Genomic DNA, 23,613 nt, shown 5'->3' with positions numbered 1-23,613 from the left:
CAAGTCATTAGATATCATATTATGCATATTTCAGACAGCAATGCATCTACCATATAACAATAACTAGTCTAAAAGCATAATAATATACTGAAGACAGAATATACTTTGAGCAAAATGGTTTGTAATTGGAGTTTAATGTAGACGTGGCAAAATGGAGTGCTCATGTCCTACTTTTAGAGAATGACTTATATAATCCATAACGATATGTCCAGAGCAAAATAATGCTGATATCTAAAGAGCATTTAGAGACAGAGGAAAGGCCAATTTTACTGGCAATTATGTAATAAGTGATAATTCTGTCTCCAACGTAGGCAATAAAAGGTAAAGGCCTCTAGAAATCTATATTATTTTGTAGAGAAAACATTTATGCAAAAGGAAATAATATAGTGCAGACTTCCACAAATATAATATATTACATTGTTGTACAGTGTGGCGATGCCACCTGTTTAAAGAAACATAATTCAACTGTATGGGACTTCAGAGCAGAGGCTAAAAAAAAACAATTAAAACTTCAATATCATTGCTTGGCAGCTAAAGATACTGGAGAGAAACCTTACATTTCAGCGGGAAGAAAAAAACTATATTGTTTTGGACATCTTACCAAATTGTTTCCTTTACCAAGTCAAATAATTTTGCTTGTAATATGTGATGGGAACTAAATAAAGTGTACAAAAATTGTGTGTATTTCTGTGTGTGTGTGTGAGAGACGGACAGACTGACAGAGAAAGAGAGAGAGAGAGAGAGAGAGAGAGAGAGAGAGAGCGCATATTGGGCTGTCAAGACGGTCGTACCAGAGCTAATTTGTCAGCGCTAGATGGCTATGGTGAAAATAACAGCTCGTAATCCATATTGAGCTTGTATTACTGATGGACATAGCACATTAACAGACCCATTATCTATTTCAGACCATATGGACCTGGGCTGGGGTGGGTCACTGCAATGCCATCCTGAGCTACTCACCCTAATTATAACAATTACAGCATCTCCATCATAAGGGGCATTTATGGAAAATGGGGGCTTGGCCCATCAAGATTGGTGTCACCGGTCTCTGAACTAGCTAGGAGTTAGAGCTATCAGCACTATGACCTGTACAAAACCCAAATCTGCTCATTTCTCTGGTTATTCCATGTGCATGTTATGTTGAAATTATAGTTCTCAGTCATAGTTGCCATAACTTATAAGGGGTAAACCAACAACAACAATAACAAGCAGAAGAAGAAGACAATAAAAATATGCTTTTAGTTTAGTAAATTCTTCAGAATCCTTCCCAAATTAATACAGTGGTGCTAGCTGAAGATCCAGAAATGACATTTCATTAGTTAAATGCTTTACTATTCATTCATATAGTCATTCATTCGTTTTCGTAACATTTTTTATCTTGATCAGGATTGCATGGGATTCTAAACCAATCCTAGAAACACGAAGTATATCCACCCTGTATGGGATGCCAGTCTATCTCAGAACGAAAAGTGTATATTCACGAATATAGACCGACCAGGCATAACTTTATGGCCACTGATCACCCTATGCGTCCATGAAAAAGTAATCGGGGTCGATAATTTTTTTAAAGATACAGTATATACCTTACAATTATCAAAGTTTGATTGTATGTGTGCGTATATACAAGCACCAAAATCCACAATGTTGCACACATCCAGCAATCAAAACCGTGTGGAAACATAGCAAAAGGTCTGTTTGGTGTCCTGATGATATGATCTACGTAATTTAAAACACTGTGTTCTTTTTTCCATGTGATTAGACAAGTTCTTCGAAAAACATGTCTATCATCTTTGAAACATGTCTATGTTCTTTATACTCTATGTTTAGGGTGGTTTCAGTTATAATAAACATACACTTACATAATGCATCCATATTTTAAATATTAGTTTAAGGTACATTTGGAACAGATAAAAGATTAATTGTGATTTAATGTTTTAATCGATCAACAGCCCTAATATATATATATATATATATATATATATATATATATATATATATATATATATATATATATATATATATATATATCCGCTGTGGCGACCCCTAATGGAAGCAGCTGAAATAAGAAGATATTTATTTATATAACATTTAACTTTAATGTCATTGCACAAGTTACAAAACAACGAAATGCAGTTGGCATCTAACCCGAAGTGTATTGGTAGCAGAGAAAACTATTTACATATGCACAGGTTGGTAATGTTATTATATATGATAGACATAATTAATGACAGATGAATGAACAATATGAAAAGAACAATATGAATATAAATAAACAGTACACGATTATATACAATGAGTACAAATAAAGGAGATATTGTATACATGTGCAAAAATAGAAGGTTATTATATACAGTGTGTGCAACATATGCAATGGTTAAAATTGTGCAATCTTGAGTATCACAGTGTGTATAAAATATACTATGAGCAGTGCAACACAAAGTAAGGTTACGCAGTGTATGGTATTTAGATCAGTGTGTGTGTCTTGGATGGGGTGTGGATATATATATATATATATATATATATATATATATATATATATATATATATATATATATATATACACATATATATATATATATATATATATATATATATATATATATATATATATATATATATACGTATATATATATATATATATATATATATATATATATATATATATATATATATATATATATATATATATATATTCCACTCCTCCATAATGACATCAAGGAGATTCTTCACCTTCCGCTTGAGGATACCCCACATGTGCGCAATAGAGTTTAGGTCTGGAGACATACTTGGCCACTCCTTCACCATCATTTGTCATCTTGGCGGTGTGTTTGGGGTCATTATTATGTTGAAAAACTGCCGTTCGGCCCAGTTTCTGAAGGAAGGGTGTCATGTTCTGCTTCAGAATGCACCAGCACATGAATCCATGTTTCCCTCAATAAACCGCAGATCCCCAGTACCAGCAGCACGTATGCAGCCCCAGACCATGATGCTACCACCACCATGCTTGACTGTAGTTAAGACACAATCTTGTTGTTGCTCCTCTCCAGGGGATAACCACACATGCAAGTTTATCTTAGTCTCATCAGACCACAGGACATGCTTTCAGTATTCCATGCTCTTGGACAGGTTGTCTTTAGCAAATAGTTTGCAGGCTATCTTGTGAAGCAGATTCAGAAGAGGCTTCCTTCTGGGATGACGGCCATGCAAACCGACTTGTTGCAGTGTACGGCGTTTGGTCTGAGCAGTGACAAGCGGACCTTTCGCTTCTGCAGCCTCTAAAGCAGTGTTGGCAGCACTCATGCGTCTGTTTCTTGAGCAGCTTCTGCACCTGACCCACAGCACGAGGAATCGACTCGTTTGATGGACCCTTGCGAGGACTGTTCTGAGTGGATCCAGTCTTGGATAACCTCTGTAGGACCCTGACCATTGTACTGAAACTCAATTTCATGGTGTTATTGATCTTCTTATAGCCAAAGTCATCTTTGTGGAAAGCAACAATTTTAATTCTTAAATCCTAAGAGAGTTCTTTGCTATGAGGTGCCATGTTGAAAATTGAGTGGTCAGTATGAGAGAATTGTACTCAAAGCATCACATTTTTTTTTTATTTGTAAATCAAAAAGATAAAAAAAATCCCTAAGAATGTACAGTGTATTTCCTACATAAGTAACAACGGTAAAAAAAAAAAAAACATAAATAAAAAGAATCATACAATAAAATAAAGGAGAGTTAAACTAAACGATTGATCGACGTCGATTTCAGCCTATGGTGCTTTGTGTGTCACAACAAACGCCCGCCTCCAAACGCACATGATTGGTAGTTGTCTTATGAATGATCGCCCGGTCTCAATTCCAATTGGTTGTAACCTGGTCATTCTGAAATGTAGCCGCAGTGTCTAAAGCCTAACTTTCAGGAAGTTGGAACATCTGTGGGTGTTAGGCAGAATATCTGACAGAACAAAAAACTTTTTAAATATTTGCCTTTTCGCCGATATTTGCATGTAAAGTTTGTCTAGCATAAATAGCCTGCTCAGAATTTAGCTCCGTGCCAAAATCCTACTAAGTATACATTAGATAAGTATTAGCTTAGCTTAGCTTAGCTTAGCTAGAGGTACAGAAATCCATGTTCACTAAACAAACTCTACAGCGTCCGTTTTGTTTTCACTCTCCGTTTGGTTGAGCTGTGATTTGTACGCTGAGTGGGCATCGAGTGGAAAACCCCTAACCGTCCACCTTCTAGCGTCGTTGTATAAGACATAAGCACGTATAGCTCTTACCTGCCTACATTAATGCCTCCTAGGAGAAAAGCATTGCCTTGTCCTCTGCCTGAAGGATGGATACTGACAGACACAGAAAAGAGAAAGTGGCGTCTCGGCAAAATCATTGGGAAAGGAGGCTTCGGAGTCATTTACCTCGGTAACTCAATGCCTGTAATATCTTTATTTAGAGAAGTGTGCATTTGACTACAATACACAGCTTCAGGAACACGGATAGGCTTTATTTGTTTGGACAGTTTATCTGTTCTGAAAGTGTCACGATGACTGATTGATTAAATGAGATCTTGTCTATGTGTTACTTCATTCCTAAATGATAGAGTTGGAGGAGTTCATGATTGGTGTCATTTTTTAAAAATAAATAAAAAAAGAAAGAAAAGAGGAAACGTTTATTTGAATATATTTTGGAATATTATTTTTGTATTTAATGTGTTAATGATGACCATAAAGATTATTTTTAAAATAATGATTACTACTATATTTATTAATATATCTATTACTACTTTACCTGATCTATGTATTACTACTAAATCTATTCATCTATCTATTACTACTCGATTTATTCATCTATTTATTACTACTCTAATAATCTATCAATTACTACTCTATCTGTCTGTTGGTCTGTATGTCATCTATCTTTCTGTCTGTTTGTAACTTGCTAATATGTCATGTATTAACCCAGAAGTAGAATTGCTTACTGTGCTTCTCCTGTTCCTCTTCTCTCCAGCTTCAGACCATGTTGAAACACCTGTAACAGAGGATTCCAACTATGTGATTAAAATCGTAAGTACAGTTTTGTTGTCCCAACCACAGTATTCTTTTACGTCCGAAATATTACAGACATAATATTCACATCTTGCCTGTGCACACGGGACAGCCAATCATCAATCATACCTTGTGATGTTTTACATAACTTAATATCAGAAGGAATGAGTTACATTGAGTATGTCAGTAACAGATCAGTACCGGAGACCTGATATCAGTATCATATCTAAAATGGTGAAACCGAAGGTCCCCTGGTGGTCTAGTGGTTAAGACGCAGCGCTCCCACCCGGGTTCGATTCCCGGTCAGGGTACCATCCCCAGCCACTTTCAGTGCCGGTCCCAAGCCCGGATAAATTGGGGAGGGTTGCGTTAGGAAGGGCATCCAGCGTATCAACGTGCGGAGGATCCGCTGTGGCGACCCCTAACGGGAGAAGCCGAAAGAAAGTTTATCTAAAATGGTAAAACTGAATTGGGCTGAACTCAGTTATCCCACCTGGTGATTGCATATGGTAAATATCACAAAGTGGATTTTATAAATTGCCTTGGTTTTTGGTGCACTTCTCTAAACTTCATCACTTTTTAAAAACGTAATTCTCATTATGCATCGCTTCCTTCTTTTTTATTTTGGCATATTACAGTTCTTGCTTATTTTCTTGTTTTTTTTTGTTTGTTTGTTTTTTGTCAGGAATATCATGAAAATGGACCTCTGTTCTCCGAGCTGAAGTTTTATCAAAGAGCAGCAAAACCTGAAAGTAGTAAGTAATTCTTTTGTTCACTATTGAGCTTTAAATAACATAGGACTATATATATATATATATATATATATATATATATATATATATATATATATATATATATATTTAAAGTACTGGCATACATGTTTGTGTTCCACATTTTAAATCAAGTCAATGCAAAATCCATTTGAAGGCTTGGGCGTTAGCGAGAGTGAAATAAAAGAATGAAGAGATGCACTATTGAGAGCGTTGTGAAATGAAAGTGCTGCAGACCACTTCACCTGAGAGTTCTCACACTTTAAGTACATGTCACTGATGAAGAGGTTGTGGATGTAAATTAGCCTCACTGGACGAATTAATAAGCCAAAGCAAACATGCACCTCTGTGGTTGTTAGCATAAGCCCTCCCTTGTTGTGGAGTGACCCAATTGCAGATGAAGATGATTTCTTCAAAAGGATTTACAGCCACCTGTCAGTCTGGGGCATCACCAGTCAAAATTTCCTTCGCAGCTACACAGAATTGTGTGCGAGTGTGTAAGTGTGTGCCTATGAAACGTAATTAGCTCACTTCATATGCAATCTATTAACATTTAATGGGTCTTTATTTGAAATGTTTTAGTCAGTAATTGGAAAAGAGTCAAAAAGCTTGATTTTTTGGGGATCCCAACCTACTGGGGTGCTGGACTCTCCGAACATAATGGAACAAGGTACGATTTGGTGTGTGCTTCTCATGATAATAGCAATGAAAGCATTACTGCTGAGCTTTGAATATATGCATCTCTTGTGTTTTTGAGCAGGTACAGGTTCATGGTGATGGACCGCCTGGGTACTGACCTGCAGAAGGTGCTTGTGGATAATGCTGAACAGCTGAAGAAGCAGACAGTGTTGCAGTTAGGTTGCCTCATGGTAAGCCATCATCTGTAATGTGGATTCACTGTGTCTAGTATAGAAAAACTTTGGTGCACTCGGCTAGTATGGTTCGCTGAGCTTCTTCATTAGTAATGCTAATTAAAAGTGTTATCATTCTGCCCAGAAATGTCTGTTAGAATGGAATGTGCTGTGTTTATTGTACCGCCATGTTGTTCAGTTCTCCACAATAGCACTAATAGCCACTAGTATTTCAAACCACAACAGCACTAGTAAGATATGAATCACGGCAAAATGATCCTGGCATCTAGGCCCTTTCACAATATACATTATTACATTATCCAGGCAGTTTAAACTAGATACTATTAACACCACTGTAACAATTCTGAAAATGATTTTGGTGAACAGCCCTCGAGTCCACCCACAAGAGTCGTATGCTGTCAGCAGTCATTATGGAGGGTCATTATGAATAGGTTAAATTATTCATCTGTTAACCCTGACCTCTGTCACTTTGTCCTCAACAGGTGGACGTCCTGGAATATATTCATGATAACGAATATGTCCATGCTGACATTAAGGCTGCCAATCTCCTACTGGGCCACAGAGACCCTGACAAGGTTAGTGCATTCTTGCCTACATTAGAAATTCTGCACTGTAGGGATTTTAGCGCACAGGTCATTCCTTTAATTGTTTTAAATGTTGAGCACCAAAATGGCATAGGCATTTCTTTCAAGCTGACTGACCTGTGCTATGAGCTTCCTCATCTGGCAAAAGATCGGTAAATTCGTCATCTTTTGCAGGTGTACTTGGCTGACTACGGTCTGTCGTACAGATACCGTCCTAACGGAGAGCATAAAGACTACAAAGAGAACCCAAAGAAAGGCCACAACGGCACAATTGAGTATACAAGCATCGATGCTCACAGAGGTGTAGGTAAATATATAACTGATATATTCATTTATTTTATTTAGAGTTTTCAGGCCAGGCTTTGATTATTATGGCCATAGCAAGTCTGTCAAAATGTCTCGTTCACATCATCAATAGAGAGAAGTGCAATTCAAGACATGTAACAGACTGCATTAGGTGTATTACATAACCTTAATATTTATAACAATATATCTAGACAACGGAAATGGATGAATTGAACAATTATTTAAGCGATGTACCAGTGATTACACAATTGATGACAATCTGTCAAAGGCAACAAGACACTTTTCCCCTTTTTCCTAAAAGACAGCTTATTTCACATTGTAAACGTGTAACTATTCAATATTTGTTAATAGTCGTAATAATGTTTTAACTTTTCAGAGTTCCTCATTTTCTAGGTATAACTGTTACTTGAGATTAATGCACGTTGAGGTAAAAGAGCAGCGTATAGTTGAAGGGATTTCTCAAACTGCCACACGTGGCTTAAAATGGCACATCATTCCTATTATAGAACTTGTATTTACAGTGAGTGTATTTCCCCCTATATCAGGCCCACTACATCCAGCATATCACACTCTTAATTCCAATCGAGATATTGGAAACACATTAAGCTGTAAATTACATACAGTCTTTTTTTTTATGGGATATTGATTGACTCGGTTGTGTGTACCTGGCCATACTTAATTCAACAATTCCCTAAATAGTCCAAGTGATAACCTGCATCTTGTTTGCATTTACCATTAATTAAAGCTTTGATGTTTTGTTAGCCTGGGACTCAAAGCCAATATTTTCGCCTGCAAAGTAGTGCAGGCAGTGGAGTAGGTTCAATACGAAATCCATAGCAGGGTAAAGCTTCCTAATAGCCATGTTCCTGCTGTCAGTTCACTAAGTTTCAAGTATAAGATGAGATGCTGACTCTGCAGTAAATTTAAGTTAAGAATGCCAATTTAAATATCATTACTGACTGCTAATAGGTTGCTGACGAGTTAAAACCAAAACCATATGTTTCGAATACTCCTATTTTACCCTAACTTCATTTAAATTTTTTAGCTGATACACCAAACAGTAAGTACAGTTTTAAATTATAATGGAAATAGCAAACACTGGAACATGAACACAAAAAATCAGGTGAAAAGTCTTTCTGTGGAGCATGAGTGTGGCTGGGATGTAGACCCAAAGTACATGATAATTCGTAAGAACGACAGTAAATAACATTTAGGTTCAAACAGGGGTCTGTTCTTGTTGGAGTAAACCCAAGTTCTTGCTACATGACAGTTAGTAATTTGCACACATTTAGGGTTTTCCATATGGTCTTCATTCTGTGGCCTGCTTCTTGGATGCATAGGTGGTCATGGCACATAAATTTTACTGTATAGAGCAGTGTATTATAATCGGCACTCACGATGGCATCATAGGATGGACTGAATAATGAGAACTGGAGAAAAATATACAGTTCCCTAGCTGTGCTCGACATTAAACCATATAGAAGTGACAAACCTGATTTTGGAGTCACGGTAGTGGACTTCTCATCATGAGCTGACAGCTGTTGTGTAGGTCGTTAGCGTCAAGTCGCCCCTGTAGATGAATGCAGATTGTAGAGTGTTCCTTTGCTCGTGGCCCCTGGCACCCTGCGTAGATGTTGATGTGTTACCATGGTGAGGAGTGAGGAGACAGGCACTCTGCTTCCCGCTGAACTCCGTGCTAAAGGCCTAATTATCACCTGTAGGGCTGAAGAGAAATGGCTGAAATTCAGAAGGAGAGGTTCAAGAGTTTGACACAGCACTTTAGGTAATTTGAATAACAATGGGCCATAATTATGAACAACAGCCTGGCACTGATGGAAGGTGTTGTGTCTGGCTTGGAACGCCTTGTTCTCACGGATGCTCGTTTTCAAACCGATTGGGTTTCAGTCCCACCTTTTCCTCTCTTGTAACAACTAAACCACGGTGCTAATAGAGTAAGCAATGCCTTTTTATGCACTCAAGGCCAGGGTCTCTGTATCAAGGCTAACATGCTTTAGAAGCATTTCATTTTTAATGTTTTGTCCAAGGTCATTACAATGTATTGGGTCTTTGGAGATTAAAAACATATTTTGTGTTTGTTAAAATGCAGGCTTATTAAGGGGAAAACTATAACCGTGTGGCCTGTTGGGCCTGGCTGTGAGATTAGCTCGCAGGCAAGATCACCTAATGGGCATGGCGAGATCAATGGCAGGCATGGATCTAGGCTGAGATTTTCCTCTTTGATGAATGCAGTCAATAGGTAATTTCTCTGGAGATGGACCGCAGTTACAGTATTGAGTTGATAAACTCTCCAGGCACGAACACGCTCTGTGCTTTAATTTACCCTTATTGACAAAATGAAACTGGAGATTTTCCATGAATGGACCCACTTACTGTTATGTTAACCCACATATTTAACCAAGGCAGGTGAAGTAAGTCCTATTTATTTACTAAACACCTTTTATATTTAACAGCGTTGGTCAACCTTTCGTATTTGCAGCGTTGTTGGCAATTTTCTGTTCTTTAAAATCCTCCATGCTTGCCCTTTTTACTTCGGTCTTTCGATTCTTTTAACTTCTATTTGACAGAAGACTTGGAATGCGCAGACTGTCATCATCTCCTCTCTTCTCAAAGTTGAAAAGAAGCGTGTTGATCCTGCAAGTGTTTAGCATGCCCTAGTGATTAAAATATGGTCAGACTAAACTATGGTCAGTTCTGGAAGATAAAATAAAAGAGAGGGTGACGAAGAGTGTTTATAGAGCGAGAAAGAAATGGCGGTTACGTGTGTGAAGAAGTGTGTTTACACTAGATGGCAGTTGTGTAATGTGGTCTAGCTGATGTTAAGGTGTAGAGGAGGTTCTAGACACACGCACACACACGTACACACATATTTGCTGATCCCTGGGTCTTCTCTTGTGGCCAGCACAGAGCCCACGGAATCCAGTAACATGTGGGAACAATTTGGTCTCAGACATTTATTTCTTTGTTTTACTGCCTGGCTCGGTGGTGGAGAAAGTGTCGGTCCAGGCCATGGGCCGTCTGGATCGTGTCAGAGGCCGCGAGTATCAGGTTCCTGGGACGAGCCTTCAGACCAGACGAGTGTGTGCGCGTGGGGGGTAGCTGGACAGACGGGGGGAAACTGAACCAGTCTTTCAAATCTATACCTCTTTTTCAAGGGCCCTGCTTGTCTGTTGGCTAGGCAAGAGCACCAGCTGAAAAAACATAATACTCCTCTTCATCGCTATCCCCCTTTCTGTCTTTTTTATAAGGGCATAATTCAGTGGCCAGCGACAGACCATTTAATCAAAGGATTCCTTTTTATTTATTTTTTTAATCTTGAATCACGCCAGGTATTCATCTCTCTCTTATTCTACTTTATCTCTCCCCTTTCTCTCTTTTCTCACCACATACTACCATGTTTATGCTCTGTACTCCTCTCTTTCTCTGTGGCAGCTCCATCCAGACGTGGGGACCTGGAGGTGCTGGGCTATTGCCTGCTCCACTGGCAGAGTGGAACTCTCCCCTGGCTGTCAGTGCTCAGGAATCCAGTACAGGTCCAAGAGGCCAAGTCTAAGTACGCATGCTTTCCCTTTTCTTGCACAGGTCCAGAAACAGCACTCGACTGTGTATTTGGTGGCTGTTGATCACAGGCTCACAGCTGCTGCGGTTATTCGGTGTCCAGCGTTCTCTGAACTTCTTAGTAAAAGTGTTGAAAGTGTAGTTGGCAAAAATATGTGGATGACTTTATTGCCTGGAAAATGCCTTTTTTTTCCCTCTGGTTTCTTTTGAGACACAACTTTTGAGAAACATATTCTTATTAAACAAAGTTTAATGTGAAGAACAAAGGGGTAGTCTTCTAGTTTAATTCAAAATCGAGCAATTTCAGTTAAAATGCAGTTTCAAAACCATCGGTAGTGTATTTGGTTTGATTATCAATTTATCACAAATCTGACAATCCTGTAATTATTTGCTAACCTTTACACTCTTTTGGATTTAGGCTCATGGATAACCTGCCACACTCAGTGATCCAACTGTCCAGTCCTGGTATAAATCTAGGTAAGAGAGAACAAGTGTATTTCACAATGAATACACAGACCCCTTATAATGATCAACAAGGTGTGGTTAAGTGACTGCGCCACCCTGCATTTCCTCCATCAGCAGCCCAATCCAGCCATGCATTATCTTTATTCCCGGCACAGAGCAAAAGGGCAAGCATGTCTCCTGAAAAGAGGTTTTGTGATCTATGATTATGATGAGGTCTTATTCTGCCCAACCCTGAGAGACTCACTGCAGCTGGACCAAAGAGATAAGGCCTCGAGCATGCATCAATGCCATGCATGTGATATACATTCCGTTAGAGAGACGCTGCATACTGGCCTAGTGCTGTTGGCAGCTTATTTATTATACTGAAGAATGAAAATCAGCCATATTAGACACACCTTTGTGTGCATGTTTGAATATTGAGGCACGTTCGCCGTTGTGTTATTGTCACGGTCCGTGTACCGGGATGATGCCCCGTTTTGTTCTTTTCGAATAAAAATGTAGTGCACTTCTGCACCAGTGACACTTGGCTCTGGCTTCGCTGTTCAGGATCACGGGATCATGATTTGTCTGCAGCATTTTGTTAACACACTGGAAGGTGATCCATTTCACATGTCATATGCAACTACCTGAGCTGACAGTCACCTAAAGTTGCTATACCTTTTAAAACATAAATCGTAGCCATCATCTACCAACTACCTCAAAAGATCAGTACTGTATTTGCGATGAATGATTTAAAGGAGCCGTGGTGAATAATATAGCATTACTAACTAGACTTGTTCCTTCTTTGATTTGTTTTCCTTAGCTGAAGTAGCCCAGTACCTGCTGGCTGTAAAAATGTTGGGCTACAAAGAAAAACCAGACTACGATGCTCTGAGGAAGGTGCTATCAAATGTTAGGCCCCGAGGCCCACTGGACCTCTCTAGGCCGACAGCAGCCGAGTCATCCAGGCCAGCGGCAAACAGGGTAAGCACGAAAACGCATTGGCCCGCGCAAGTTCCTGTCTTAATAGGTACCATATGAGCAGAGGCTGGAGTGCAGAGATCAGCTTGTGGGCTGCGGTAGATTTATCTGTCTGGGAGAGAGCAGAAGATGCTCAGGTTTGAGAAAGAACCTCTGCTGACCTTTTCTCATGAACGCTCACTCCTACTCCTATTGGAGGTAGTGCAAAGGAAGGCGGAGTGAAGATTTACAGAGTGGTGACAGACTCGGACCTGTCTAAAGCCTCCAGCTTAAAACAGCTTCATGATCGTAAGGGAGCAATTTCATTAGATCCCTCTTATTTATAGGAATCATATACATGGTAAAGATAGCATTTCAGCAGATCTATGTCTCTGACCAAATTACTATTTTCTGCACAGCTCTTTAAGATTAAGAATTATAGTGAAAAGAAATAGGAACTGTACTTTTTTTCTTCTTTTTCTATTCACTGTATGGCTAAATGATGCAGAGAATCTTGACTTGGTGTCATAGGTTAACCTCTACTAACCCTGTCAAGAGGCAATGGCCTGGAGGCGTTCATTCTGTAAGAATCACTTTACCACTCCTCATTGCTAACTTGAACCACTGAACTCGATGAAAGGCCAAGCAGGGCAATTTAAGGCTATTGAATGCACACATTTTCCTGAGGCCAAAAGATCACCACTTAGAATTACAGTGGATTTTGCTTTGCCTCTCATTTCCATGTGAAACTGGCCAGCAGTCTGATCTATGGTTAAAGAGTAGGTGTCAGTGTTAAAGTCAGTAAAGTCATAACATTTTCGATGTAATTTACTGCCTTTGTGTGTGTCGGATATCATAACCTCTAACAGCACATTCTTGTCCTGACTTTCAAAATTTAGATATTTTCTTTTCCTGTAGCATACAGATCTCGTGTGGATTCAAAAATGCGCCGCATTGTTCGCATACAGTATACAGCACACATTCAGAATGCTCACAGAGGAATACAAAGCTGCTGAATGAGATTCAGTATCTCTAGCCAAACCTCATGCACAGATGGAAAAGATCAGTGTCAAAACTATGGGCATTTAGTCTTTGAAACCCCTTTTCTTTGTAGTTGTATATTCCCCATGATTTCTGTTCATCTCCTGCTGCAGGGTCAAGCTCAGATTCCTTTAAATAAAATTGAAAAACACAACCAGCATTTTCACCCGTGTATCTCACCTCTGGCCAAGAGAGGTATAGCTCTTCTAAGACTACTCACTACTCCGACGCTCCTGGAGTTTATTCTGCCTACACCTGACCTCAGCAGTGATCTGTGGCCAAATTTAGTTTGGAGTGTTGCCACCTCAGGGAGAGCACTGGGTGTCATTAATCAGGAGAGGTGCTTTACTCTCAGGATCCAGGTCAGGTTGAGAGCACAGAGGAGAGAAAGTGTGTAGAGCCAAACTCAAGGACTTATGCTCACGCTGCGTTATCAAGATTTCCAGTCCGCCCTTTTCCTCTGAAGTATGATTACCAACTTTGTGAAATTCTTTAAATCGAGTTTTTCACTCTGTTCCTTCTTCAAGTATTTGAGTCAGGCTCAGCCTGCCATTAGATCAACTAAACCAAAGCCTGTGACTCATGATGAAGACCTCACTAAACTTCAGTACAGAACCAAAGAAAAAGCAAAGACAGAGAAACAGGTAAGGGATAAATTCCATTATCATTTATTTCCCAGAAATATCTTTATACTCTTAAGTTACTGATCATGTTTTTTTACTGTAGAAACCCTCCAAAGTCAATTCTGCAGCCGACACACGCGTGAGGTCCAGGCGTGTGGCCAGTGACCCTGATGATGACCAGGAAGACGATTACGATCCTCAACCACCAAGATTCCACCCCAAAACACGAGGAGGCACAAAGCAAACGCAAAGAAACCAACAAGTAATCCTGCCTCTCAAAATCACAAAGAATAAATGACAAAATGATTAATAAAAAATGTTTGGATACATGAGTGAACAAATAAGTTGAAATAATATGTATACTAATATAAAATGTATTTATAGTGATTAAGTATGATCAAGGAAAAAATAAATTACTATTACATTACTATGAAAATTACATTAATTTTTAATTACATTACTTTATTATTATGATTTATTATTATTTTAATTACATTACTACTCTAAAAACTGGGGGAAAAAATGGCAAAGAGAAATAAAGACAGAAGAGCAAGTAAGGGATAAATTCCATTATCATGACCTCCCCCCAAAATATCTTGATATCCATAAGTTACTAATCACATTTTTTACTGTACAAACCGTACAAGGTCAATTCTGCAGCCGACACACGCGTGAGGTCCAGGAGTGACCCTGATGATGACCAGGAAGACGATTACGATCCTCAACCACCAAGATTCCACCCCAAAACACGAGAAGGCACAAAGCAAACGCAAAGAAACCAACAAGTAATCCTGCCTCTCAAAATCACAAATAATAAATGACAAAATGATTAAGTTTAATGGATACATAAGTGAACAAATAAGTAAAAATAATGATACATATGAAAAAGTAATTTATATTGGTTAACTATAATGAAGGAGGAAAATGATCACGTCTTACTATGTCTGACTTGGAAAAGAAAAAGAAAAAAAAGAAATGCAGTGCATGCTTTGCTCTCTGTATTTTGGTGAAAAAGTTGGCTCCGGTATTTGGATTGGGGAGAGGAGAAGAGAACAGTCTGCAAATCTGGAAACAGCACAATAAGCCAGAACTCCAGGATTTCATCCCTGATGTCACTGACCACTGGAGAAGAAATGGCTGGGACAAACCAAAATATTCCCAGTTGGAGGAAATTGATTATAATAGACATCAATTGAATGCTGATGTGCCCAGTGACTTTTACTCGCCACAAAGCAACAGGAATGATATAGAGAACTCAAAAGACAAGCCTTTTACACAGCGGAGCTGTAAAATATATGCATGTATCATTACTGTTGCACTCTTTCTTTTTCTACTTGCATTTAAAATCTATTGAACACACAGTGTTGGCTTTCATATTCCATTATCAAGAATGAAATGACATGGCAACCAATTTACAGAGTGGTCACGGTTTTTGTATGGCCATTTTCACTGTGATGGGCTGTGGAAGGGGAAAAAAAAAAAAAAGAAAAAACGTATTAATGTCTGAAAATAATTCAACAAATACACTGTTGTTTTAATTCATCATATCATAACTGTTTTATTCTGTTCAATACTCAACAAGGGATTTACTCTTCATTGGTCATGTTGACCACACGCGCGCACGCACACACACAATAATAATAATAAAATGTAAATCCAAACAGAAAAAGACCCAAAACCACTTCTGCTGCTGTGGGATGCTCATAGCAGCAGGTGGGTACAAAAAAAAAAAAAAAAAGACATGGAGGAAATTCAAAAAAGTAAATTCATGCATGCTTTTTATATGTAACAATGTTTTTTAACCTGTGAGTTTAATCCTGTTATTAAACCTGAGTTTAATAGGTGTACTCATGTGTCATGTTGGGGGGAAACATTTTTAGTGTGGGTCCTCTTACAAGTACCACTATTTTGAACCAAATTAAACGAGTTAAACAGAGTTCCTAAACATTTTTTATTTATTTTCATACTCAAATATGCAGACTTCCATAAAGAATTTAAGACCATATTTAACATCTGAAATAATGATTTTTAAATTCTAACTATAACATGCGTTACGTTACAATCTCTGATGCATGAATCTGAGACTGAATCTTTCATGTTTTCCATGTGTTTAGTCGCAAGGTCGGAGGGCGCTGTACTGTCATGGCAACTGCTGCATCACAACGTAACAACCAATCACAGCTTTGCAGAACCAGTCTAGCGCCGATCTTTTGGCATCGAAGAGAGTCTGCTCCTAACTCCACAAAAAAAAAAAAACTACTTTTGCCCATGTCCACACGAATACGTTTTCATTTAAAAACGCAACGGAAATGTAGCTTTTAAAATGCTGTCTAAAGTGGATACATTTAAAAATGGCGTTTTCCTGTCGCAGTGTGAAATGTGAAAACGGAGGCTTTAGAAAACGTCGACGCGTTTTTAGCCATTGCCGTGACATTTCAAATTCAAAGATTCCGGAAAGTAAATAAACAGCAGGCGGAAATGACACGTTAAAGTCTCTCACGGTTTGCTTGGTCGTGGTAAAGGGACGTGAGCGGTTTCTTTTTTTAGACGTTTTAGTGTGGATGAGCGACTTTTGGGAAATGACTGAAAGCGAAAGTATGGACGCGGAGTGTTTTTAGACGAAAACGCTGTTTCTGGATTAGTGGAGACGTAGCCTTTATAAAAAACATTTATGCATATTGTATTTTAAAAAAACAAATAGGGAAAAATGGAAACAAATATTTTTCTATACAAATCCAGACCTGGAAATCACTCAAATAAAATTCCATACTTTATTATACCTTTCTACATTAGCTTTATATTACTTTATTTAAAATAGTGTTGTGATTAATAGACAGATGAAATAATAAAGCACCAATACCTTGCTGCAGTAAGGACATTCTCCGAACACAATGTTGAAGCTCTGGCGACTGGTGGGCAAACCTCTCAGCCACTGAGGTGACAATGTGAATTCAGTAGATATTGTAAGATTAACCACGTACTAATCATTCGTGTTAATTAGTAATGGTATGTGATGAGTATTGATAGCTTAAAAGGATAAAGCTTGGCGTGCTCACCTCATAGAGACAGGCCTGATGAAAAGGCTGGCCGCAGCGTGGATCGTTGCACACCTGATCAGGAATGGCAGAGTCCAGCCGATATGAGTAGCAGATGCCGCACTCTGCGCTAAAACTCTGATATAAAAACGCAATCGTATTGTTTAGGGAGCATTTAAAGCCATGGTTTCAATATTGAACAGCATTGATTCTATTTCTAGTTCAGAAATTTTCTGTACAAATATAAATATAAATAAAAAAAAAAAAAACAGACACCTTCCATCTCAAATCTGCATTAAAAAAAAAAAAAAAAAAAAAAAAGCAGCCACCTTCCATCTCAAATCTGCATCTACTTATCCCCCTTCCCCCTCATCCCGCTCTCCCTGCTGGCTAAGAGGCTGTGATGCATGAAGGTTCATATTTGTTTCCACTAGGGTGAGAAGACTCAGGTGGGCTTATCAACACTGTGTATACTTGACCTCCACTTCACAGAATCCTCCTCTTTTGCAAGATGCCAAACTGAGTCTGGAGAGCCTTCATACATCTTCCTCTTAGTCCCACATTTTTCTGTTCTCCTCTACCCCTCTCCACTCTACTCTATGTGTTTGCATATTGCTTTTCCGATAATTAGAGCCCCCCCCCCCAAGCAATCCATTAAAAGGATGGCAGGTAAAATTTAAACATCTGGTCAAGTAAACTTTTCACTCTTTCGAATGTTAATGATGGCCAAGCATTAATCAGTGGTGCAGACTGTGAATAAACACAGTGCCCTTTCAACCCACCAGCAGTCACACACACCGAGGTGGGGGGAAAGATAATTTGTGAATCTATGATTAAACAGCTCTTGATAGTGCTGAGGATTCTGCCACCTTTGTTATTGTAATGATCTTATCTGTAAACAACCCAATTAAAGGAATTCTGTATCCACCTCTACAAAAAAAAAAAAACAAATGCTACCGAGATGTGCGACTAATTATAAGTGGTGGTGTGACATGAAAATGCAACGTACAGATTTTTCGTGGGTGGCAGGTGATGGGAATTCTATCTCCATAACATCCTTCATGTTCTGCAGGACGCTGCAGTCGGGGTTCCTGAGAGAATGGGAGACCTATATACACTCATAAAACACGACAAACACAATTGTGTGCTAGTGTAATGTCTGTGGAGATCAGTACAAAGAAGCAATTAATTACCGTCTCCTTACCATAAATGCATGTTAGCGTTCAGCTTGCCTCTCAGGGGGGTTACCGCTGCAAAACAACAACAATGACTTGCACTGTACAGCTACAATATTTGAAATTAATACTAAATATTTGTATATCGTAAATAAATACACTTGAAATAATGTATATAAAAAAAAATTAATCCAGCTCAAATAAAAGTTGCAAAATAAGCCTGAGGGAATGTTCTATATGAAATGGCTCACTTTCCAGTACATCACAGCACTTTCAATTAACTGCACCTCATCTTTCATTCAATGCCCGTCAACCTGATTGTAGCACGCTGACAGACAATGCACACCCGTGCCATTTCTTACCACTAATCTCTCCTCTCTCTCTCTTAGAAATGCCACGCTAGAGCCGGGCCACTTCCTACTGTGACAAACATTCTGACAGGGAGGGAAATATTCAAATAATTCACATAAAACGTGCTCATCATGGCTGCTCCACCACGAGAGATCAATCTGGGAGGAATGCGAGTCGCTCGCTCTGTTTGTCATTTGTAAATGCAAAAAGCAATATTTCTGTCTGACCCCTCGCTTGGAGGGTCCGCGTCTGCCACTGTCTTGACTATCGAAGTGTGGATTTAATATCAATGAATAACATTGCTAGGCAACCGACAATATGTTCCGTGCGCCACTGTCAGCCAAGCATGACCTTGGATTTAAAGAAACAATCGCAGAGGCTTAAATAGTGCAAACTGACCTCCATTCTAGCAAAATCTCTCTCTAAATCTAAAAGGACGGTACGTATTGTAGCTTGACAGCCAATCCTGTTGTAGCAATCCTGTGTTAAATGTAATAAAGCCTTCATGGGATATACACTTACGGAGAGAGGGGAAAAAAAAAAAAAACAAGGTGATAAATGAAACGGATGCATGTGGACTTTTCATATGTGAAACGCCATTCAAAAACACACGGGTTGTTCTAACAGTATAACCGAATGTACGTTGTGGAGATCTGATATTAAAAATATTCACCGTGCTCAGCTCCAAGCAGGCAGCATTCTGGCAACATCTTCGGGTGCCTGGGGTCGATCTCAACCTTTATGGAGACGTTGTTTCCTAGGAACAAGAAGGCCAAGGTCAGTTGTTATAATATAGTATTGGTTTATTAAACCGCAGACAATGAGGACGGAAGGAGTTTACCAATAGCGATCCTTCTCATCGTGTCTGCTCGGCTTGGTTTTTCAGGTTCCAGCACCCAGGTGTGCTCATCAATCTCATCCATCACTGCCCAGAATTCAGCCAAAGCCTCCACAATCAGCAGGAACTGGCTATGCATGTGGGCTAAATTGCTCTGTAGGGTAAGAGAGGATGGAATATTTACGTTTATTATGTAATCAAATACACTGCTCCATATGTTAAATTGACAATCATGCTTGCATGCATTATAGCCGCAATCGCAAACACAGCCACACATCCAGCATTGAAAATTGGATCAGAATGAGACACTCCTGGCTGTACATGACACAGCTACAGTTCAAACCACATTTTATTGGGTACATACAAGTGGAGAGTTAAAGTTGTTAAAGCCTCGCAGTGTCATACATGAAATCAGAAACTCATAATTGTGTTGGAATAGCGTTCCCGGTCACAAAATCCACTCGGCCCAAAAACTCTGCATCGTTTAGGATAAATGAATAAGCAGACACAATCATGTTTTAGATATTGTTTCTGCAGATCACCCAAGAAGCAGCACAAAGGAAGTACAAATCTTACATAACAGAACAAGGAAAGACTTTTCCCTTACACGGATGCCAACAGAGTGGGAGAGAGTGGAGGTGGAGGATCAGTCTGTCCATCTGTCTGTAGTTGTAGGTTATCAAATGATTCTTTGTTTGCCTTCAGTTTGTTCGCTGGATAGATACAATTAATGCTTGCTATATGTGGGGTATTAAATTCCAATTTGAGAATTTTTCATCCCTTTTTTTATACATGAAAGATGGGAATTGCCGATTTGGAGACTTTACAAAAGCAGGTTAAACATGGATGACAACCCTAAATGTAATACCAACCATACACCAATCCCTATTACACTCTAGGGAGAACAAACATGCAGCCTGGAGCTTCTATTTTAAAGAAAAAGCTAAAACAGAAATGAGAGCGAGACCAAACTGAAATGAGGACAAATATTGCAATATTAGCTTGACAGCTACAGTACACCTCTGCAGTATTAAGTTGCAAGTGTCTCTAGATGCTACAAATCATTTTTGATTACTGTACCATTAATGCCATGCTTTGTAAGTTGGCTAACTGGATAACATTTCATTGTTTTTTTTTTTTTTTACTTTTTATTGTGCTCTGAATTTTAGAGCATATATGTGTGACAAAGTTTTGAATTCCTGCTAAGCAAATATTTTTTAAAATTAGTTTGCTAGCTACTAAATATATTTACATCAGACTATACTATCCCTAGAACCCAGCCATTAGGGTTGCACAAGCCAGTGCACTCTTAGTGCTGGTCCCAAGCCCGGATAAATGGAGAGGGCATTCAGCGTAAAACGTGGCAAATCAAATATGTGAATCACAAACCTGAATTTCATACTGAAATCAGTCGAGGCCCGGGTTACCAAAGACCACAACAGGTATCGTTAGCCAACAAAGTACTGGTGGAAATTGGGCTACTGTTGGCAGAAGGAGGAGAAAGAGAGGAGAAAGACATCTACAGAGGGAAAAGAGGAGTGTAGGAAAGTGGAGTTTTGGGTTGGTACATTAAATGTTGTTACTATGACAGGTAAAGAAAGAGAGGTAGCTGATATGATGGAGAGGAGGAAGGTAGATATGTTGTATGTTCAGAAGACCAAGTGGAAAGGGAGTGAGGCCGGGAACATTGGAAGTGGCTTTAAACTGTTCTATTATGGTGTGGATGGAAAGAGAAATTGTGTGGGAATGATCCTGAAGGAAGAGTACAGTAAGAGTGTGTAGTGGAGGTGAAGAGAGTTTCTGATAGAATGATGAACGTGAAGCTGGAAGTTGAAGGGGTGATGATAAATGTCATCAGTGCCTATGCTCCACAAGTGGGCTGTGAGATGGAGGAGAAGGAAAAATTCTGGAGCGAGTTAGATGAAGTGGTAGAAGGTGTACCTAGGAATGAATGAATGGTGATTCAGGCAGATTTCAAAGTGGATGTTGGTGAAGGGAACAGAGATGATGAGGGGGTGATGGGTAGGTATGGTTTTAAGGAGAGGAATGTGGGAGGGCAGATGGTGGTAGATTTTGCCAAAAGGATGAAAATGGCAGTGGCGAATGCATATTTTAAGAAGAAGAAGGAGCATAAGATGACGTAAAGTAGCGGAAGAAGGTGCACACAGGTGGACTACATACTGCAAAAGTGATAAGGGAGACAGCTATGAAGGTACTTGGTGTGACATCTGGAAAGAGAAAGGAAGACAGATGTGGTGGTGGAATGAGGAAGTGCAAGAAAGCATAAGGAGAAAGAGGTTGGCGAAACAGAAGTGGGATCGACAGAGAGATGAGAAAAGTAGGCAGGAGTGCAAGGAGATGCGGCAGCAGGTGAAAAGGGATGTGGAAAAAGCCAAGGAAAAGGCATATGAGGAGCTGTATGAGAAAGTGCACAGAGAGGAGATGTGGTATTGTATGATGAAGTCTGGTGTGTCAGAGAAGTATGTGAGGGTGGTGCAGGACATGTATGAGGAAAGTGTGACAGCAGTAAAGTGTGCAGTAGGAACGACAGACTGGTTCAAGGGGGCGGTTGGACTGCATCAAGGATCCTGTTTGCAGTGGTGATGGACCAGTTGATGGAGGAGGTAAGACAGGAGTCTCCGTGGACTATGATGTTTGCGGATGATATTGTGATTTATGGTGAGAGTAGGGAGCAGGTTGAGGTATGCGCTGGAGAGAAGGGGAATGAAAGTCAGTAGTATAGTCCTGCTTTGCCATTATGATAACATTAGATTAGATTCAACTTTCTTTTCATTGGCTCTGTACATGTACCTTGCACAATGAGAATACAGTTAGCATCTAACCAGAAGTGCATAAGTGGCCTATTTACAATAAATTACCTCCATTCTTCTTGAAAGGCTGTCCACTAGAGCAGTGGTCCCCAACCCCCGGGCCACGGACCGGCACCTGTCTGTGGGTCAATTGTTACCGGGCAGCACAGAAAGAATACATACTGTAACTTACATTATTTCCTTTTTATTTATTATCTGATTCTGAACAATGTTTTATTTTGCAAAATAATAGGATTCTCTCCACCACATCTGTCCATGACTCACTCTTGATGCGTCATAACGCTTGCCTCGGTCACATGTCTTACCTCCATCCGCTACTTTTTAAAAGGGGCTGCTCCTGGCGCTAACACATAATACATTACTGCTAAACTGAAATCCCCAAGCTAGCAAAATAAACAAAAAACAACACAGTCGATTCACATTTATAATTATGTTAAGAAAATACCAGTTTTTTATGCCGGGGGTTTCATTTTATTTTGTTGCATTTATCCGCCACACAGTAAAGGCCGGTCCGTGAAAATATTGTCTGACATTAAACCGGTACCTGGTGCAAAAAAGGTTGGGGACCGCTGCTCTAGAGCATGGATGTGGGAAGTTGTACTCATTCAGCCATAGGAACATTAGAGGTATCAGGCACTGGTGATTGCAGTTGGCCTTTCAGTTCATCCCAAAGCTGTTAAATAGGGTTGAGGGCAGGGCTCTGTGCAGACCACTCAATGTCTTCCACAATGTTTTAAACCGAGGCTTTATGGACCTTATTATTGCACTGGAACATGTTTGGGCCTCTTAGTTGCAATGAAGGTAAATTGTAATGCTACAACATACAAAGGTATCTTATACAATTGTGCTTCCCACTTTGCGGCAACAGTTTAGGGAATATGGGTGTAATGATGTCCACACACCTCTGGCCTTATACTGTTGCAAACTACACTGTACAATGTTCATCCACCTTGCTACTGTGACTTTTTCAGGTAGTTAGAATGTTTATTTTTCCACTAGCACTTTGTAACACTTGTAGATTACAATAAGAGCAGTTAATTCCATCCTCTCAAGGCATTCGCTTGCAGCCATCAAACATGATAAATGCTACAAAGTTCTCTTCAGCAAGCTGCTCTTAAGAGGAATTATAAACACGAGCCATGCATTTGTCTTTTGCTAATACATCTACATTA

The 23,613-nt window shown here is 39.4% G+C and overlaps 2 protein-coding genes across 5 annotated transcripts in view; one reads left to right on the top strand and one right to left on the bottom strand.

Moving 5' to 3' along the window:
* Positions 1 to 3,863: 3,863 nt before the first annotated feature.
* On the top strand, positions 3,864 to 16,058 carry vrk2 (VRK serine/threonine kinase 2). Of its 4 annotated transcripts, XM_046873521.1 has the most exons (14): positions 3,864 to 4,412; positions 4,998 to 5,053; positions 5,721 to 5,790; positions 6,388 to 6,475; positions 6,566 to 6,674; positions 7,160 to 7,252; positions 7,436 to 7,568; positions 11,018 to 11,138; positions 11,562 to 11,620; positions 12,411 to 12,571; positions 14,116 to 14,232; positions 14,315 to 14,473; positions 14,859 to 14,996; positions 15,227 to 16,058. In XM_046873521.1, the coding sequence occupies exons 1-14, from the start codon at positions 4,286 to 4,288 to the stop codon at positions 15,563 to 15,565; spliced, it is 1,770 nt and encodes a 589-aa protein (XP_046729477.1). In that variant the 5' UTR covers positions 3,864 to 4,285; the 3' UTR covers positions 15,566 to 16,058. The 4 variants fall into 4 exon arrangements, with proteins under 4 accessions (XP_046729477.1, XP_046729486.1, XP_046729495.1 ...); XM_046873530.1 differs by lacking the exon at positions 14,859 to 14,996; XM_046873539.1 differs by lacking the exons at positions 3,864 to 4,412; positions 6,388 to 6,475 and having other exon boundaries at positions 4,997 to 5,053.
* The window catches only part of fancl (FA complementation group L), a 24,463-nt gene continuing 16,346 nt past the window's right edge, over positions 15,497 to 23,613 (bottom strand). Inside the window, exons 8-14 of the mRNA XM_046873561.1 lie at positions 19,614 to 19,764; positions 19,446 to 19,529; positions 18,451 to 18,496; positions 18,256 to 18,337; positions 17,268 to 17,384; positions 17,072 to 17,143; positions 15,497 to 15,670 (exon numbers count right to left, since the gene is read on the bottom strand). Coding sequence (XP_046729517.1) covers positions 15,635 to 15,670; positions 17,072 to 17,143; positions 17,268 to 17,384; positions 18,256 to 18,337; positions 18,451 to 18,496; positions 19,446 to 19,529; positions 19,614 to 19,764 — 588 coding nt within the window. The 3' untranslated portion in view covers positions 15,497 to 15,634. The remainder of the gene's footprint in view (positions 15,671 to 17,071; positions 17,144 to 17,267; positions 17,385 to 18,255; positions 18,338 to 18,450; positions 18,497 to 19,445; positions 19,530 to 19,613; positions 19,765 to 23,613) is intronic.

The sequence above is a fragment of the Silurus meridionalis genome, chromosome 2 (genome assembly GCF_014805685.1).
Source record: "Silurus meridionalis isolate SWU-2019-XX chromosome 2, ASM1480568v1, whole genome shotgun sequence".
Lineage (NCBI taxonomy): Eukaryota > Metazoa > Chordata > Actinopteri > Siluriformes > Siluridae > Silurus > Silurus meridionalis.
The sequence above is the reverse complement of the archived record's forward strand: the minus strand, read 5'-3'. Positions and strand labels throughout refer to the sequence as shown.

Excerpts from the sequence above, each read along its gene's own strand:
- vrk2 (XM_046873521.1), top strand. The coding sequence starts at position 4,286 with ATGCCTCCTAGGAGAAAAGCATTGCCTTGTCCTCTGCCTGAAGGATGG. Across the intron at positions 6,675-7,159 it reads TGCAGTTAGGTTGCCTCATG|GTGGACGTCCTGGAATATAT; the intron begins GTAAGCCATCAT and ends TGTCCTCAACAG. Across the intron at positions 14,997-15,226 it reads AAACGCAAAGAAACCAACAA|TTGGCTCCGGTATTTGGATT; the intron begins GTAATCCTGCCT and ends TTGGTGAAAAAG.